General features: G+C 39.8%; 1 protein-coding gene across 2 annotated transcripts in view; it reads right to left on the bottom strand.

Moving 5' to 3' along the window:
• Positions 1-577: 577 nt before the first annotated feature.
• CTBP1 (C-terminal binding protein 1) overlaps positions 578-19,535 on the bottom strand; it is a 38,957-nt gene continuing 19,999 nt past the window's right edge. The window contains exons 5-9 of one of the 2 annotated variants that reach the window (XM_010191731.1): positions 15,692-15,906; positions 11,699-11,829; positions 9,402-9,529; positions 7,186-7,303; positions 578-1,853 (exon numbers count right to left, since the gene is read on the bottom strand). In XM_010191731.1, coding sequence (XP_010190033.1) covers positions 1,670-1,853; positions 7,186-7,303; positions 9,402-9,529; positions 11,699-11,829; positions 15,692-15,906 — 776 coding nt within the window. In that variant the 3' untranslated portion in view covers positions 578-1,669. Of the gene's footprint in view, positions 1,857-7,185; positions 7,304-9,401; positions 9,530-11,698; positions 11,830-15,691; positions 15,907-19,535 lie in introns of both variants that reach the window. The other variant, XM_010191732.1, reaches the window with a different exon arrangement.

The following is a 19,535-nucleotide window of genomic DNA, read 5'->3' as shown; positions in this document are numbered from 1 at the left end:
AGGAAAGGGATACAGTGACTTTTCATAGATAAAAACAGCTCACTAACCGTAGGTTCACTTTTACTAGTTCAGATTAATAGCAAACAAATACACAAAAGACTACGGAGGAGGCTTTGCCCATCCTGGATTTCCCTCTTGCAGCAGCCACACTTTTGTCTTGCCTTTTTAAACCGGGTAGGGATGAAGGACACCACCTCCAGCAGCCCAGGAAAGGCCACACCAGCGTCCAGCTGAAATCCAACCTAAAACCACGTCTGCCTGTGCTCAAAGAAACAAACTGCTCCAATACAGCAAACGCAATTACATCCTGACGTGCACTTCCATCATCACAAAAGCAAATAAAACAATGGACACTTCTCACGTTGGACTTCGGCAAAAGACGTTTATTATTATTATTATTATTATTACTGTTGTGTTGCTGTTGTACCTCCTCTGCTCTGCCCACAGTGGTGGCATAAATGCTGTTACCATATCGTAGCTGATGATGCCGGTGTACAAATCAAAATCCATCTTAATTTCAAACTCCATTAGGAACACAGGAAAAAAGATCAACATTTACGAAATGTAAAGGGAAAAATGGTATGGAAAGAATTCTTTTTTTTTTTATTATTTTTTCAAGCTTCCAAGACAGTATTACAAACAACAGAGAGCAAAGTAAAGCTAGAAATGAAATACTTGACAGCATCTGTTTAAAAATTACAGCTAAGAAACCTAATAAAAGTTGAATAAACAGTTACTAGAAATAAAAATTTTTACACATATGATATTTGTCTGGGGTTTTTATTTTTTTAAAATAATTCATACAAATGGTTACAGTCACAAACATGATTTTAACCAAAAATATTGCTAGCCTACCACATTACCAGGAAGGAATCAATGTAGGCAATGAAATGCTGCTACTTTTCAGTAGTCTAGTGCCTTTTCCGCATACCACCAATAATATATACTTTAACTGGTGACAAAAAGCACAATGCTCGTTTATACAAAACCTTTTTTTTTTTTAATTTTTTCCTCAAAATCTCTTTGCAAGGTTGTCTTCATTTTGAAATAAGGGAATTCATGCCAAAATTAGGAGAAACTGTTTCTCTTTTGTGTACTAAATTATTCTAAAAAATAAGACAAGCAGGTAGAAAAAACAATGCACCGTGTGGCGTAGAAAGAAAAATGGGAATTCATTGTCCTGAGAAGTTTGCCAACTGCCTCATTCTTGGGCATGTTTCAAAATATAAAAGAAAAGATTTTTAATCTCAAAATCGGTTTGCTGAATGCCTCCCTTATGTTTTTCCTTGTTGACAGCTAAGCAAACAAACCCTTTTTAATGTTCTAAAAACTGTACACAGACAAGTACATTCATGATATAATTAACTACTAACTTCTCTTGCTTAACAAAGAACCCATAGGACACAGAAACAGTGAATCAGTCCACTGGACAGGGACAAACTACAATTTATACGGAGGAAAAAAATGTTTCCAAATCTTCTTTTTGTCTCCCACCTTTTCCTTTTATACTGTATATTGGACCAGTTTCTAAAACGATAATTGTCTCCTCCTGTAAGTTCATGGTTTTGCCTTTAATCAAAATCCAGGGTTTTGTTTTGTTTTGTTTGTGTGTTTGTTTTCCGCACGCTGAAGTTGAAATCTCCGATGTTGGGAATGCTGTTTTCATAGGCTACAATTGGTCGCTTGGGTGGTCTCTATCAGCTTCTGGTTTGACAGTTTGGCCAGGGGAAGGAGCGTGGGGTGGGTGGGCTACAGCAGGGAGGCCGTGTGATAAAGACATGGGGTTGGGGACTATTCCTTCTACGGCTGCAGGTATGCCAGTCGAGGCCACGCTTACAACGCCTGGGGGATACCTGCTGGGAGAAGAAAATAAGAACACCCATTAAAACCAAGAGAGGACTGACCCCCGAGCCCACCTTGCCTCCTTCTAGAGCGACAGAGACGCTGCTTTTGTTTTCAGACCAGCGAGAAAGGCTGTTGGTTAAGCTCCAGATGAGACACCATATGCACATGCTGCTAAATTAAGCGAAAGATGCTGTACTTTACCTAAATGAGAAATAAAGGTTTGCTAGATTGTTTCTCCACATTTCAGATGTAATAGCACGAGTGATGGCAGAGCAACAGAAACAACCTGGCAGCACTGCTCCTCTCAAAGCCTGCCTCAACAAGGAGTAGTTCAGCATGGGTCTGTCCAATACCTATTTGCCATCGATGACTTTTCCTCAAGTTGACCTTGGAGGATTTGTTTTCTCTCTCATTCTCACATAGAAATTTTAAAATTTGACTGTTGTGGTTTGAAAAACCTTTAAACTCATCTTTTTAAAATCTTTCAACTCATCTTGTAGTTGTATAATCATAGTTGTAAATTCATCTTGCTATCTTTCTGATAGCTCCCCAAAAGAGCAATCATGCCCACACACCCTTAAGATGACAAATTCAAGGTTATCATACCCAAGTAATTTTTTTCAGCATCAAACTTGCCACTGGACTTGTTCAAAGAGAAGCAGGGCAAGTTACACAGGACACGTGCTTTAGGCAGACTGCGAGGAGAGATGCAAACACAAAACACTATGGGTGGTTCTATGGATTTGTTACTCCTTCTGGATAAATACCAAAGCCTAAATGTTTCACAAATTCAACAAAAAGTCACCCTCAGATTCAGCTTGATTTTGTGATGAGTCTGATATTATTTTGATTTTGATATTATCAGATGACTCTGGTAAAGCTTTGCAGATCTACTCCTTCAGTCTTCACGTTCAGACGTAGCTGATGAACACTGGTATTTCACAGTGCCGAATATTAACAACGGGTACATGTGAACACCTTTAATGAAAATACAGGGGGTTTTAGGCAAGTACCTCAATATCAATTTACAAGTTATCTCCCACTGGCCACGTACACTGCCCCTTTGCTTCCCCCCACCATAACACTGCACACTCATCCCTCATTCCCTCCTGCTGTATTCTGCTCACCCAGGCATCCTAGCAAGAGCGTTACCCATTTTAAAGCCCAAACACACAAACCTACCACTTCCTCACTGTGGCATTTGCTACCCTAGCATTAACTTAAGAGTAAGTGGGAGAAAAGGCACTTGTAGTCTAGTCAAGCTTTTTCCAAATATCACATTATTCTGATGTTGACTTTCTTCTCACCAGAGTTCAACACTAAATGCATCAGGGAAGTTCCCTCAGACTGACAGAAAGTTAGTGCAGAACTTATGCAAAACTCCAAGGAGAAAAAAACCAGCTGGATGAAAGCACATTTATTTATTCTTTTTTCCTTCTACCACAGAAACATCACGGGAACTGCTTTTTGCAAACACGATGCCTAGCCGCACTATGGACATGGCACAGGGACGATGAAGACACCACTCACTGGCCTGGTCACACTGGGAAAGATCCCACCACCTGCAGGCCAGAGCACCTTGTTCCCCGTTGTACACATATTTACCAGGCTTCCTATGCTAATTCCTTCTCCAGAGACATTCCTTTGAATTAATTTCGAGTTGCTAACAGAATAAGTTGCTTGTTTCAGTACCTCAATTTGAATCTTATTAATCAAATTTACTTCAATTCTCATGAAAACTGTCAGACTGGGTACTGTTTTATTTATTCAAATTTAATTTTGAAACAGCTTCTCTGTTGCTCTAGGTGCTTTGTAAGAAACACAACATGAAATGACAATAACTTCCATTAAAAGCCCAACACAGCAACCATTTCCCACATAGAATCTCTACTTTCTAACAACGTAATCCCCAATCATCAACACACCGGAGCTGGGAGGAATCAAGGAGAGAGCTAATTCTACAACTGTTTCCCTCAGGATGAAAAGCCAGAGCCTTACGAGCACAGTAAGCTGTTCAAACTGCACATCTGTAATTCTCCTTTACTCCAAATATTCTTTCTGTATATAAAAATATTCCCCTTGGCACCAAGTTAGAATAATTGGGATTCTACGTGCCAGCACCTCTCCTCAGACACAGGCTTCCTATAGACTTCTAGTAGCATCCAGAAGCTCTACTATTGTTTTCCTTGCCCTAAAGCACTGCGTACAGTGGTAGTAGCCAAAACACAGACAACATACCCCTCCACAGAAACTGTATTTTGCTTGACAACTCCTAACCCTATTTTGCCATGCTTTTTTCACAATTTTTGTCTCTTTTTAATCTAATCATCAGTGTTATTCCAATAGCTACCTCTGAAAGGAGAACATATAAATGCAACAGCCCCTACACGTGGGCATTTCTATCCTACATAACCTTCCCTTATGGTGCTGTTTATTGCTTGTCTATTCTTAACCAGCAAACACACTCCCTCTGGCACTTCATAAAGTTGCTCCCAATCTTCCTGCTCTGGTAACAGTAAGTTGAAATGTTTTCCAGGTAAAATGTCCACTGAATTGAATTTTAATGAAAGCAGAAGTGAGAGATCAGTCACATCTACTCTGCTACTTTATTCTCGTCCTTTCCCTTCCACCACATAGTCTTAATTAATGAGGAAAATTAATGACAATTGAAAAGTAACTTTAAATCCAATGTTAATCTCCTGTATTTTTTAAACTGGAGAAGCACCTTGATCTGGCAATGTTAAGCTCTGTTCAAGAAACTGAGTCTGTCCCAGCAGAGTTTAAAAATGTAAGTGCATGCTGTTATCTGACATTTGAGGCTGAAAATCACCAGTGGAATACCTCAACATGAAATAACTCCTGAATTACCAACATCTAACTATTCGCATCCAAGTACCTCTTGAGGACCCAGACATTCTCATCTCCTGCCTGTTAGAAGGCAGAAAGAGATGTCAACACGTCTATAAATTGCACAATCACTGTTTGCTGGCTGTCAAATTTCACTTTGCCTCTAACCCGCACGCTCTGTGCCAGAGGAAGTGGCAGGGGGTTATTTAACAGGCAGTTCAGTAACAAATATGCAGTGATAACACAAAAGCAGGGAATATTATGCTGCTTCACTGAGACTATTACAAATAGTTCCTTCTCAGGAATATTGTCAATCGTTACTCATGGGACAGGTCCCGTTTGCTTGACCTTTTGTGTTGATAGGGCATCTTGCATTTCACACAGTGAATGGGTTTGTTTTCCACATAATATGATGATATTCAGAAGATCCAGCTCATACTCTGCTGACTGCTCAATGTTCTCTGCTTGTGAGAGTATTTGATAATTTAAGAGTTCTATCCTACAACAAAATACAAGTAAATGATATATCCAGAATAAAACAGCCTCGTTAGTTTTAGTTCACTGAAGAGCTATTTGCATTTTTTAACATATAAATTATCATCCCAGGTCTTATCTGCCAATGCAATTACATGACTACGATACAGTTATTAGCACATCTGACACATCGTGCTCCAGAACTCAGTTAAACATAATCTTGAACTGCAAAGAGGAGACAGAAAAATTTGTTTTGAGCAATCAATTCAAATTCTGTACTTAATTCAGGTAGGAATCAGGCACCAGCAAACACCGAAACCAATTTCTTCATAAAGCCTGAACTTCAAGTTCCATGTGTTTTACACTGCACAAAATAAGAACTGTCTTCACCCACACTGAAACACTATTCCTCCAGCCCTCCAAAGAGAAGCTTTAATATTTGTTGTATGACTAACTTCTCCCTCAAAACCCAAAATAAATTTCATTTTGCATTTGAAAATATTTTCCATGTCAAAATGTATTTATGATGAATTTTCCTTTGTTGAAAAAACTGCCTGAAACAATGTCTAAAGGAGGCCTTCGGTTCTGTGCTTACCCTGCTTAAATTAATTACATATGGCCTTTACCTTGTAAATCATTAACTTCCAAAACATGCCTAAGTTAAAATGCATTTCTAGCTGTGAAGCCTGCTCCTGCTGGACCTGTGACCCCCAAAATGAGAACAAACAACTGCATTTTATTTGGGCACACAGCCCTGTTCCTAACTGTCGTGACAGGGTTGGAGTTATTACCCCGGATCAGCAACACCTGCCTGTAAACCTCAATTGCATCCAGCTACGCCCTGAGTACTCCCCACTGAAGTCAACAAAACCACATGCTGTGTGGAAGGGAACACATGTGCTCGAACTTTTCATTTAAGCAAATAAAACCACCCTTTTTAAGGTATTTAAGGCTATGGGTGACTCTCCCCCCTGCCATCTCTCCATCACTTTCTGATGACACTGATAGAGTCACTGGGACACGAGAGCTTTGCTTCACTTCTCAGCAGTGCACAGCTGGGTTCTCATTTGGGGTAACACACAAAAGAAAATCTCTATCTGTTAAAGGTATGAGGTAGTCCTCCCAAAGAAAGACAGAGATAATAAAGATGTATGATGAAGGACAGTGGAAAGATTAGGACAAAGAGGTATAAAAAAATAATGAAAGGACTGCACTGTCCCTCCCCTCGAGGCACCGAGGGAAGCAGCTGTCTGCAGCTTTCTCAGCCACTTTCATCCTACTTATGGGTAAATGCCATGGAGGAAGATAAAAAATTGCAGACTTTTTTCATAAATAAAAATTGCATGAAGCTGGCTACTAGTAAAAATGTGCTGCTACAACAGCTGCTAGGGATAAAAGGACAGAGAAGGACTCTCAAGCAAACAAAGTAACTACGGAGCACACATATTAGACATAAAAAAATGCCCCTTTCTATTAATTATTAAGAGCTGCTTTCACAGTTGATTGAGAATACATAGATCAAGTCCCCCAAATGCTTTTGCTTAAAAATTATACGCATAATTTAGAACACTATTTTAAACATATTTTCATAATCACCACAGGATATTCCACTGTATTCATGACAGAGTTATTTGTTCTCTCATGTCTGGAGGCCACAAAACCACGTAACAATAGTTTATTATAGAAAGTCTTTCTATAACCTACTGCTGTACCATTACCTTCAGCAACAAACTTCCACTGCACTCACTGGAGATGGCCAGAATTGCTTTACCAGAATATACAAAAACCCGTGCATTGCTCAGGTATTACTAACCACACAAAAAAGATAAGAAAATGAAATGTACTTATGTACTGCATGACTGACTTCAAGCAGCAAAACAAGATCATTCTCCTGAATGCAACAATTATGAAAATAATGCAGCTGGAGCCGAATCCAACACCACTTCATTTATTAATAGGAAGGTCTTTTATTTATTCTGAATTAAGGAGGTATTTCTTTTACACCTGGAGCACGCTTACCTGTATGCAGCACCATTAAGCTCTGGATGAACAACTCCGGGATCCATGCTGGCCCAATGTGTAGCTGCAGTCAAATGATCTTTGTTCACACAGTTTTTCAGACTGTCTGGAATACGACCTAAGATGAAGCGAGGGAGAGAAAATAATAAGAATAAAAAAATTATGTCCCTAATGCTCTCAATGTATCTATGTTAAAAATACTTATCAATATTTGCTAACTTCTGCAGGCGTGTTTTACTAGTCTCTCCTTACAAAAGAGGATTTATTTATGTCAAACTTCTTTCATAATGATATTTTCCTTTGCCACACTTGCCTTCCCATTTCTTCCATTACTGTTTTCAGCAGTCCTCATTATTTAAAACTTTGAACGTTTTGATGTTCAACCATTTGTTCAACGATATTTAATCTTTGCTTATTATTTTTATTTTATACAGCAGAACTTCGCTGACTTTTTTTGGAACAGCAGAACAACTTAACGTCTCCATCGTCAGATGGTAGTCATAGCCTGCATTTCTTCCTTGTACACCTTTTTCCAATTAGTTTCCCTCTCTGCACCCTTTTCTCTTCTGTGTTCCCCTATGGCTTTCACATATCCAGCTTTATCCCATGCTTCCTGTATCTTTCCTACATTTCTTTCACTGCAATTCAATGTCATTCTCACCTCCCTAACGTCGGCCTTGGTTTGATCTTACTACAGACCATGTGCAAACACTGAAGTGCTGACAGCTTCAATACGAATCAATGATTTAGATCGCTGATAGCACAATCACACACTGCAAAGAACATACAGGTCTGCTTTCCCAGGCACATATGGTCGGGCTATTGCACAATATCTAACATAAAACTAGCTCTGTATAGCTGACTCTTACTCAGTTTTCAGATCTTAGCCTATTCATGCTTATTTGCACATCCACCATCACTCAAGCAGGTATCGTATGCTGGTTTCTGCAATTGCTCCCAGAGCTATCAGGGAACAAGTAATAGTTAAACAACAACTTCATGAATGTATTATTGCAGTTCTTCTGGAGTAGAAACACAAGGACCCATTCCAGCAGAGGGATGGCCAGACTCTTTAGGTTACCTCTAAAACAGAGAGAATGAGTCCCGTAAAGGGCAATTCAGATCAGGAGTTTAAGACGTGTCCTTAATCACCGTCCAGAGGAGAATCTTCTTTCTGCACAAGCTATAAATGAATTTAAATTGCTCAGCCTCTCTAGGCACAGGACACAGGAAAGGCCACTGCTGGTGCTTTCTGAATAGCAGAGCAATGTGTTGGCACTGAGCTACTCTCAAGGTGACACAGATGGCCCTTCATGTCTGCAGAGCATTCAGTCTATATTGCCAAGGGGGAAACAGCAAAGTCCTACTAAAGAGAGAACATTAGTGCTTAATGAATCATTTTCCAGTATGAAAATCCTTCCTTTTATTTTGGACTACAAGGGATTCAAACCAATGCCAAATGGCTCACTCTCCTCATTTTATTTATTAGCAGCGCATGTTCAAGACATAACTGTTTTCTCTTATGTGAACAGTTTATAATTACATGGTAGTTATATAACAAAGAGACTTTGCTCTTTAAAATGCCAGACTTCAGCAATGCTTTCAAGGCAGGAACATCTAAAATACAGTATTCTCTCCCAAGAAAATACCGAAAAATTTGTTTCGCCATGAGTTGAGATACGACCATAACAGAACAGCATGAAGCTACAGATACTTTATCTCCAAACACTACAGCCTTAAGGACGCTGAAATTCCAGACTCTTCTGTAAGACAAATTTGGGTGTACTGTGGAAATACTAAGGAGCCAAAGAGAAAAGAATAAAGGAAACAGAACTGCTCATGACAAGTTTAAGGAGGCACCTGGGAAAACCTATGAAAGACACCAGCAATATGACTTGCACTCAAACCCATCAAATGGGTAATATTTACAAGGAACAAAAGAAGCAGATTTTCACATATACACATATTTCACTTCTGTTCTATGGAACGAGTACTTTTATTTTGCAGTGCCTGCCTTCTCCGCAATTCCAATGAACCTCCAAAATGACCTGTTCTAGTTATGAGCATCTGGGTATTTGCTCGTTTCTATGTCCCAATATTAGAAGTGGTGATCAAAACCTAAGGCCGATTCTTTCCAGCATCTTTCAAGACTGAAGAATGAAAAAGTTTGTTAAAAAGAAAACCACAGTGAAGGAGCTAATACGGTGAGTTAGTACCTGTGATCGCCCTTCGGATCTCTCGTGCTGCTTCCTCCCGCATCTCAATTGAGGCTTGTTCACTGTACCAGGCCGCATGTGGGGTACAGATCAGGTTTGGTGCATCCTTCAAGGGGCCCTGACTAAAGCTAAATGAAGATTTAAAACAAGATCAAATGACAAAAAATATTGAGGAAGAGGGGGGGAAAAAAAGGGGAGAGGAAGGGAGGGGGGGAAACCATATGGATTTGTACATACACAGATCAATTTCTACAACAGAAATGAACTGCATTTCTACTCCTTGTTGGGTTTGTTTTCAATTCTGACAGTTAATTTAATACACTATTCAGGGTATAAATAAGCAACAATCACCTCTCATAGACTCAAAGGGTAGCACCTAAGTATAGGAGCAACATTAACTTCTGTCCAATGCACTTATTGCTAACTACAGCCACTGCCACTCCAGTTCCGGTGCAGAAACACATAAAGCAAGACCTAAATCAATTCAGGATGCCATTCCATTTGTCCATTTCATCACAGTTTTAGTGCATTAGCCAACAAAGCTCTGTTCTCCCAAGAGTCACTGTCAATGTGACATTCAGTCATTTAAAAAAAAATAAATCTTACAGTTATTTCCAGATAAGAACTGTGTCCGTCAGCAGCCTCAACTTTCTTTTTTATAATTCAGTAATTTTTTTCTGTTATTTTAAATTATTTTTTCTTTCTTGTTCCTTTATAGAAATGCCACAGAAAGAAGGAAATTTACTTTACAGATTGATTTTCAGGGAAAGCAATAAATTTGTGTAAAAGTTCTATCACAGATACAGAGTAAAGGAACTGAAAATAATGGAAACTTGCTCCTCATATACATTTCCAGTTTTAGTAATTTTACAGTCAATTGTAACAACAGGAGAACAAATATTTTAAGACAAAAGCATGCTGTCAGAGTCGGTGATAATTCATAAAATGACAGATCTCATCTGCAGCTCAATAAACATCAGAATATCTGGCAGAACTCTCGACTAAGGAGGTGCATGCTGCGATCAGACAGACATGCAGCACTGAAGCCAGAGGAAATTGTGGCTGTAATCCTGCAACTGAATCTCTGCAGATGGCATCTCCATGCAGTAAATGAGGCTTCCTATAGGTGCAACGGTCTGCTTGTGCAGATCCCAGATCTGAATTGGGAAGAATCTGTGTAGCTGGAAGTCCCTTGAGCTATTCAGCCTCTGGCTTTGCACAGCACTACTGCACTGTAATGACCACATTCAGAGGTAAATGAATGCAGGGTATGCATAAATAAAATTAAATATTTGTGATGTGGCATTTTGTCTCAGTAGATATAAAATTGTAGCTAAAAGGATACTATTCTATGTTATTAAAGCTTCTGTTCTGCCCCGCAAGCTGGTATGAGAGAGACTGTCCTCTCTGCAGTCTTTTCAACCTGCCCTCAAATCCTGAATCTGTTCCTCTTCAAAAACCTATGTGGATTGTTCCAGTTAAAATGAACATTTCTCCCTGCCCAGACTGAACAACTGAATAAGGCTTGTCACGTACAAGCACTACGCTGTCTATTCTCATAACTGTAACTCAGAAGTCAGGCTCAAGACACAAGGAGGTATCACGTGGGCTTGTTTCTGACTAGGAGTGCTGATAACACCAATACCACTTTGGGGAGTGGAACATCTCTGCCTGAAATGCTGAACTTCTCAGGTCATTCAGAAACTAAGGCTTGTGCTAGCAGCTCTGCTGACGACAGCAGAGTTACTGCTCCCCTGATAAAGGTTAAAACAAACCCAAATCTGCACTCTGACCACCTTCTTTATCTTAACTTTTTTCTGCAACCTGTTTTACTTATGGCTTTCCTGCAGAGCAATCTGGGCAAAAAAACATATATTCTCCTCCAGAATGGTGTAATAAAGTAGTTATTTCTCACACCAAATCTCAACTCTTCTGAAAGATCCTGTTCAGAGATCAGTATTAGTTGCCTCTAAAGGAGCATTTCCCTCGAAACCAGGACACAAAGCCATGCCCAGGATTTGAACCCAAATCCCAGTTCTTTCTACTAAAAAAACCCCACTGGATTATTTTTTTTTAAGGACTTAAATCTTGGGTGTCACTTTTTTCACTTCTGACACAAGCTCCATCTACATCTGCATTAGTCCAGTGCTGCACAGATTCACGTTGCTTTACTAAGGAGTATTTAGCTATCAAATGAAGGGAAAACTCAATTTACTTGTTGCTGTTGATTGTATCATGCACTAAGACTTAAAAACAAGAAAGTGAACAAAAGAAAAAGAAAAGAAAAGGAAAAGCACCTGAATGGTTCTGACTCATGTACATCTAAGGCTGCCCCTCGTATCCTTCCTTCCTTCAGGGCCTGTGCAAGTGCTTTTTCGTCTACTAACCCACCTCGAGCTGTGTTGACCAGGAAAGCCCCTTGTCTCATCTAGGGAAAGTTAAAAACAAGAATGATGAAATAAAAATAAATGAAATAAAATCGTCGTGGCATTATTTTTCACTCAAAAGAAGCATCCATTACAACAAAGGCTACGCAGCTGGTTTAACCTGTAACAGTTGTCTTCCCTTTCCATCGGAAAGTACCGCAAAATGTGATGCTTCTAACAGAAAATGCTATTTCACAGCACTTAATAACCTTTTGTTTCTTGTAAGCAGTGCCTTTCAATAGAAGCGTTGTTTCAGACATTGTGCAGTAACATGATCAAAAGATACAACTGTGCATACGAAAGTGACAGATCATTTTATGCCTTTTTATTTCACTGTGAAATTGCATGAGACAGAAACTACAGCACACTCTTAAACAAATTCATATTCTGTGGTTTTCAACTTCACACAAATAAAAGCCTACATGAATTTCCACAAAAAAACAATGCTTTTGGACTTTCAAACACTTTTCCCTTTACTTGCCAAAACACAGGAGATCTATGTTTTATTTATTTTTGTTACTTCAGCTTCCTCCTCCCCGTGAGACTTTTCAAATAAAGGTCTACAGAATTTGTATATTATTCAATTAAAAGGCATGAAAATGAATTTGGCTGAGAACGCCGTGTGCCCAGGAGAGAAGCTGTGCTGTGCATTGTGCAGATTAGCATTGTAGATGACACTGTGTGGGGAGAACTACAAGAATTTACACCATAATACATCCACAACATGAAAACAAAGTGGCGGTTTGAGTAAGAGAGATGGTACAGAAAAAAAATCAATTACTACATCCTGCTTCCAGCCACCTCAATACTTCATCTTTTACCAGATGTCTCAAATTCTGTCTTTTACCAGACATTTCACAGCATTTCTGTGCATGAAGGTAAGCGTATGAAGAGCAGGAACCACAGTGAAGATGCATGATAAAAATCTCATTTTTGTACTGGGTCCATCTCTCGCCGTAAGAACAAGAAAACCCCAGCATCTGACACGAAGGCAACCACTTGAAACCTACCCATCAAACTAAACCTTATGTAAATGGATCTTGTACTCTGAAAAACTGATTTGAAATACCAAATTCATGAACTACAAGGAGGTTTGGATGAAAGTCAGCTACGAGAATTTTTTTACATGAGATCATAGAAAATATTAAACAATTAACATGGATATGCTTGCAGTAAGGTTGTAAGAAAAAAAAAACCCAACATATTTTACTGGCAAACTCACTGGGTTTACTGTGGCCCTGCCTCTCTCCTCTCGGGCTTACAGGAGACCCATCTATTGGTCTGTCCAGCAAAACCAAAGTCCACTTACAGGAGCAGAACTAAGGGATACTTCTTTTAGTTGTATGTAATTAACTTGGGAATTAGAACAGTGAAGAAATGGTGGCATGATCTTAAGTTGGTCCCTGATGGGAACCATCACTGCATCACCACTACTTGTCAGGTGTGAGCACCAGATCCAAACCAGCACAGGGAGGCTCACCCAAGCAGAATCACACTTTGTGTGGAAGTGCCATAAAGGCTCATGGGAGCTTATAGACCCTTCCTATTTCTGTGCTCTTCCAAATAGGGAATTTGAGTTTTAAGCACATTTTAAAAATATATTTGTATATATAAAAGTATTTCTATGCCCACTGAAGGACTTGAAAATTTCAATCAAAATGAACCCTGCTAAAATCTTCTGTCAAACCTTAACAGACTTGAGTTTTTACTTTAGGATTATTTACAGAACTGTAAAGCACTAAGACAAGTCCAAATCAAACAGAACATGGCTGCATAAATGCATTACAGTGGGAATGAACTGCGCGACTCGTGACAGATAACCCTGAACAGTGAATGGGTGGAAGTTTGAAAGAGCTGGAACTGCTGAGGGCTGTTAAATTCACCTACACCAAACCTGCACAGCTGCTTTGAAAATGGACTGTGTTTAAAATGCAGCATCTTCTTCTCTAATCTGTAAAACTAAAGATGACCTCACTACCGTGGGTTCAGTAAACACAAGCTTGAAGCACTTCTCTGAGGCACTCTGGTACTACAAGGCCAAGCCCGATGGCTGGGCAGAATGCTGACCAGCTAAAGGGAAAAGCTGCTGAAAGAGAAGACTGACACCAGATTTTCAGAGACATTTCAGGGTTATGCAGTTTCAGATTCTAAACAAAATTCGGGATGAGACTTTAGTGAAATGAGATGCACCATACTTCTCTGTACTTTAAAAACTGGTTGTTATATGAGCATGCGATATTGGACAAAAGTGGCATGCAATGCTCTCTAAAAACTTTAGGCTAAATCTAACGTTTATCAGCATAAAGAAGCTATTCTGCTCTTTTTGATATGTATTCAGAAGATCTGCTCTGTGCAAACTAAGCAGTAAGAGGTGTTACAGCTTTATAGCTTGCACATCAGCTGTTACAATACAGATTGCTTCATCCAAACTTTTATCCAAATCAAGAACTACCGTCTAACATTTTAATCCTTGCTTTAATCATGAAGGATAACAAATAGCAAGATAAGAGCTTCTGATATCCTTTCTAGTACAGACTTTATTTTATGTATTTCATTTCAGATGGTATCACTGAGTTTTAACCTGTTTTGGTTTGTTTGTATCTCCAATTAATGCACTAAGTCCTCTCCAAAGCTCATCACATTTATCCACCACCACTCAAAATCCTCCTGTGATACACTGGCCCAAGTTTCAGAGTGACCACTCAGCCTTCAGATGGTCCCACTGAATTCGGTGTGATTCTGTTTGGGTCTAGACATCTGCTTGCAAAGCAATATAAGAACCATTAAATGCACTTGAGCACACATTAAAAGGGAACGTTCAGGGCAGGGTGACAGAGCTCTGTTCTCTTAAAGAGATTTGCATTTTACACCTCTTAATTTTTTTTAGTTTTAAATCCCAAATGCTGATTTTATGTTGGGACAGATCTGCAAAATCCCTAAAGTCTTGAAACAAGAAGTGTGCTCTGTCATCAGGTTTCTGCCATGATCCTCCATGACTGTGGAAGACATTCAATAACTACTGCATTTCTTCTAAAGTCCAAGAGTAGCAGGTACAAACTACTTCTCTGAAGCCAAGCAATGATTTTACTGCAAGAGTGCTACTGTTATTGTTACCAACACAAACACTACATACAAAAGAACAATAAAACCAACTATTATATCTCAGAGTTTCTTTCCTGCACACTATCTACATTCTTACATCTTAACACTGTATTTCTTGCTGTTACCTACACTGAGGCTGCAGTCAGAAGCTAGACATTTAATGAAAAAGCTTAGTATTAAATTAGTCAGTAACAGAGCAGTTATGACACCTAGACTTTGAAATTACTTTAATATTACCTAAAACTTTAGGGAGAGGTTAATACCAATTCCAAGAACCATTATTTTTCCAAATAATGCAATGCTGTAAATGCGATCCCTCCATGAAGCGCTCTGCAAGCATCAGACTGAGCACAGGGGGGAGCCCTTTAGTCATAATCCTTAAATCGCATCTAAAGAACTCAAACTGAGGAACAAGAGTGAAAGGCAGAACTGCTACCTGAAAACACAGAGGTAAAGGAAGTAGCTACTAGAAGACATAGAAAAAGTGCTTTTACATAAATGCAACTTTATTAAATCTAAGCCACATTGTGAAGAGCAAATTATTTCCACCAATGCAATGCTACTGAGCGAAAAAGACAATAAAAGCAAGAATACACAAGCCACCAGCTATTTCCCAATCCGTTTTAAACCTGCTTGATCTCAGAGCAGCAAAAAGGAAAGAAATTTCTTTCAAATGAGGATCTGCCTGTTTACATGAACAAATGCTATACAGTGTCAGCCACCAGCACCACGTGGAGGGTGCCCACAGAGATTATTTATTACCTGCTTGATGGTGAAGTCATTAATAAGATGATGATTGTGTTCATTCAAGTTGCAGTGCAGGGTAACACAGTCACTGTGGAACAGCAGGTCCTGCAAAGTGCTCACCCGCTGCAGTCCCAGAGCGCGCTCCATGCCATCCGAGAGGTACGGGTCATAGAAAATCACACTGAAGCCAAAGGCTTTGGCACGTAGCGCTACTGCTTGCCCAACACGCCCTGGAACGAGATAAAGATGCGATGAGAACAGATGTGAAGCAGCTGGTGTAAGGTAGCCTCCTCCTCCCTATTGCAAACACTTGTATCAAACCGTACCGTTTTGTACAGCAACTGGAAGAGGATAAAAAAAAGCGGCTCTCATCCCTCTTGAAACCATCACTGAGATCAGAAACGGTACAGCTGGGCTGTTTCACACTGCTCTGCTCAAAACAAAGCAGGAGGTTTGCACCTTTTGCAACCGGAGACCCGAAATGCCAAGAGATGTCACGTAATCTGCAATAATCTGTGTAATACACGGGCTTGCCTGCCTGGCCTGTTTATAGTAAAACACTACTGTTTGTGAACACGTCCTGCCAAGGACTTACTCTTACCCATGTCAGACCAGCTGGCTTTAATAAAAAGCTATAAAATTAATCCTCAAAAATGGATGCAATAAAAGACGGTTTGTTTAATCTGAAGCTTAACCATTCTCAATGCATGAATCTCCTTTCTGAATCAGTATCTTTCATTTTGAATAGCATCCTCTCAGCATTAAAATGCCTAAAACAATCCCATCATCTAAGGCTCGAAACATTTTCTATCCATCTACCTAAATGATGAATAAATCCAGCCCATCATATGGCACCTAGTTAAGAAAAGTGTGGTACCATTTGGTGTTCACATTGACCTCAGTTTTTTTCTGTTCCGCTTTCCTTACTGTCATATTTCAGAGTCGTGACCGAAATCGCTGCTTGGGCAGGACTCCATGCCATACACAGCAGGATGTGTGCATTCCCCTCTGAAACTCTATCAGTAAAACAGAGGAAATGAGCATGTCTAATGAGTAAGGGTATTCTGAAGAACAAGACCTCACATGCTTTTCAGGTTAGAAGACCACACAATAGATACTTACGTTTAAGTATTGCAAATGCTAGATAAAGACATTTCAAGAGCATCACTGGACAAGCCATAATAATCATGTCTCATTTTAAAAAAAGTCAAGTTTTCTTTTGTAACAGCTGAGTTTGCTCAAAAAAGTGTCAAATTAACACAGGGAAATCCCATCTCTTTCCAACTGTGCTTGACGGGATTTCCCTCAGCTTTTCAGTTCCTCTTTGAATAAACTTCAGAAGGCACAGGAAGAAAAGTTTTTTGTTGATCATTTAACCTGAACACAGCAATTCTGCAGTGCTTAGTGACAGATGTGCCAGGAATATTAAACAGAATGGCAATCTGATGGGGGCTAAGTGTTTTTCTTTGGGGACACCAAGTTAAAATACTCCTCAAAATCTTCTATTTCAATACTTGTGGACATTTCATTTGTTTGCTTTTCAACCTGTTCTTTATAAAAAACTTTAGGTAGACAATTTCCAGCACAAACACTGTATTATTTTCAATTTTTGGCATGTTCACAGCTCAAGGAACCAGTCACACAGCTGTAAACAATTTTTACTTTTTTTAAAAACGAAGTGTATCGCTTTCACTCCAGCTCCATTCATTTTCACATGCAGCCTTCTGTCATCCGTTCTTTTTTACACTCTTTACAACACTAATACCTGAGGGGATTCACGACAGAGAAATCTCTTACAACAGACTCACCAGTTCAAGCTGCACTTTCCATTCATTGCAACCAGGCTCATAAAACAAAGCCTTCTTCAATGTGTACAAAGTTTCCCTCTGAAACACTTGGGAATGGCGTGCTTGTACTTGTAGCCAGAACTGTATTTCATGGGATAAAACTCTTCTGCAATCGACCATTCATATTTAGGCTTAGTTGTTAGACAGATACAGAAGTGGACACATATAATTTGCCAATTCTGTTTTAAAATACAGTCTGACAATATTGAGTAACCACAGACCTGTGAGTTTTCTCCTTTTCTGAAAAACTTCTATTATATAGAGTTCCCCTGGGAGTGAGGAGGGGCTCAAAACCTACCTGAGCATACCCAGAACAAGAGAGCAGCACACAAAGCATCCCACCTTTGGGATAACTCTGCCTTAAAAGCAAACTGCTGTTCATGGCTGCAAACTCTGAAGTTCAAAATATCAAATGAACTTCTTGGTCTGTAGTGTGGGAAGAATTCAGAAAATGCACGTCGTGTACAATTGCAAAAAGAGCAAAAAGCAACAAAAGCCTATTTTAGAAATCAGAGATCTATATAAAGCTCTGGCAAAGCCCGTGCATCATTTCAGTGACACCAGAAGCATGAAGAGAGACTCATAAAAACTGGTGGGTCCCCTGGTACAGCCTGACCCATCCTCTCTCAAGTCTCCCCGTTCGCAGGGGTCCCTGACCTTGACCTTGCCAATGACCAATGTGAGCATGACAGTGCAGCAGCTGCAGTTGTCAATGACCCCAGCCCAGCCTTTGGGCACAGAATGAGCATCCTATGCTGGTATTACAGTGTATTATAAAACGCCCTCGATACTGTGGAAACGTTGATTTTCTGCCTGCAGACTTCCGTGGAAAGAAAAAGTGCTTTCACTTAGCAGCACTTTCCTGTCCCTGCAACAGTAATGGAGAATCTGGGAAATGTTTCCTCCCTCTTGGAGAGCTCTGAAATGTGGAGAGTGCCATTTTGCTACATTTCCTGCTGAGCACATTAGGAGAGCACGTAGGACTGCTAAGGGTACGTCATTTATTGCATGGCAATGCCACCCAACTTTTCAGCCTCAATATTGGCTGATAATGCAGATCAGTACTTTGGGCAACATCTAGTCAGGACTGTGGGACTCCTGAGAGAATACAGCAGGTGAGGAAAGGCAAACTGAGTGATGACATTCATTATGATGTGGAGACAAAAGTATTTGGAGGAATTTCACCTCTCTTGAGCGAGGAAATGCATTAGCTATTAGTCATCAGCATTTGTAACAGGGAAGGAAGTGTGATTTCACTGCCTTCAATGCTGTAAAATTATCATTACGGCAGAACCAGGCCCAGCTATCTATTCATCCAAGTACTTACACGCTGCTAGTCATAAACATTCTTCTTTAAAAAAAAAACCCTAAATGTCTACACAAAAGGTGAAAAGGTAGCTGCTTTTTTTTTTTAGATGCAGGGCTTACTATCCAAGCTTGAGATGCATCACTTGAAATATAGGACACTGGATAGCACTAAAGATTAAAAGTGACAAAGACAGCTGTTTGATGATGTGATATTATTATTTACTAAGGCTCAAAGAAACACACACTTCATAAAGACAGAAAAGAAAGGAGCTCAGAGGCTAACTAAACACCACCACAATGATGGATGGTACCCAGCAAGCACACAGAGTAAGCATTATGCTGCTGGGTCTCTGCTTATCTTCAAGCTCAATCCAAGCAGAAGATGAGAGATGGGTTTAACTTTAGAGGAGCAGGGAGTAATAGGATTAAGCAGGATAGAGCGAGTGTCGAAGCAGGAATATGCATGAGAGGCGGCAAAATAAAGAGAGTGGGTGATGGAGAGAAAAAGGCAAGTGAGTCACGAAAGTTGGCCAGAGCAGTGGATAAGGAAGTGAGAAGCTGGAGCTTTGGAGGGAATGACAGTCGTTCCCCAGCATGGAGATAGGCAAGAGCTGGGGTGTTTCTCTCTGGCAAAGTAAAAGAAAAGCCCAGGGACAGATGTGAAGAAGGTCTGGACTTTGCTGCTGCAGCAGCAGCAAAGCGAT

Source organism: Mesitornis unicolor, unplaced genomic scaffold, assembly GCF_000695765.1.
Source record: "Mesitornis unicolor isolate BGI_N332 unplaced genomic scaffold, ASM69576v1 scaffold1869, whole genome shotgun sequence".
NCBI lineage: Eukaryota > Metazoa > Chordata > Aves > Mesitornithiformes > Mesitornithidae > Mesitornis > Mesitornis unicolor.
The sequence above is the reverse complement of the archived record's forward strand: the minus strand, read 5'-3'. Positions and strand labels throughout refer to the sequence as shown.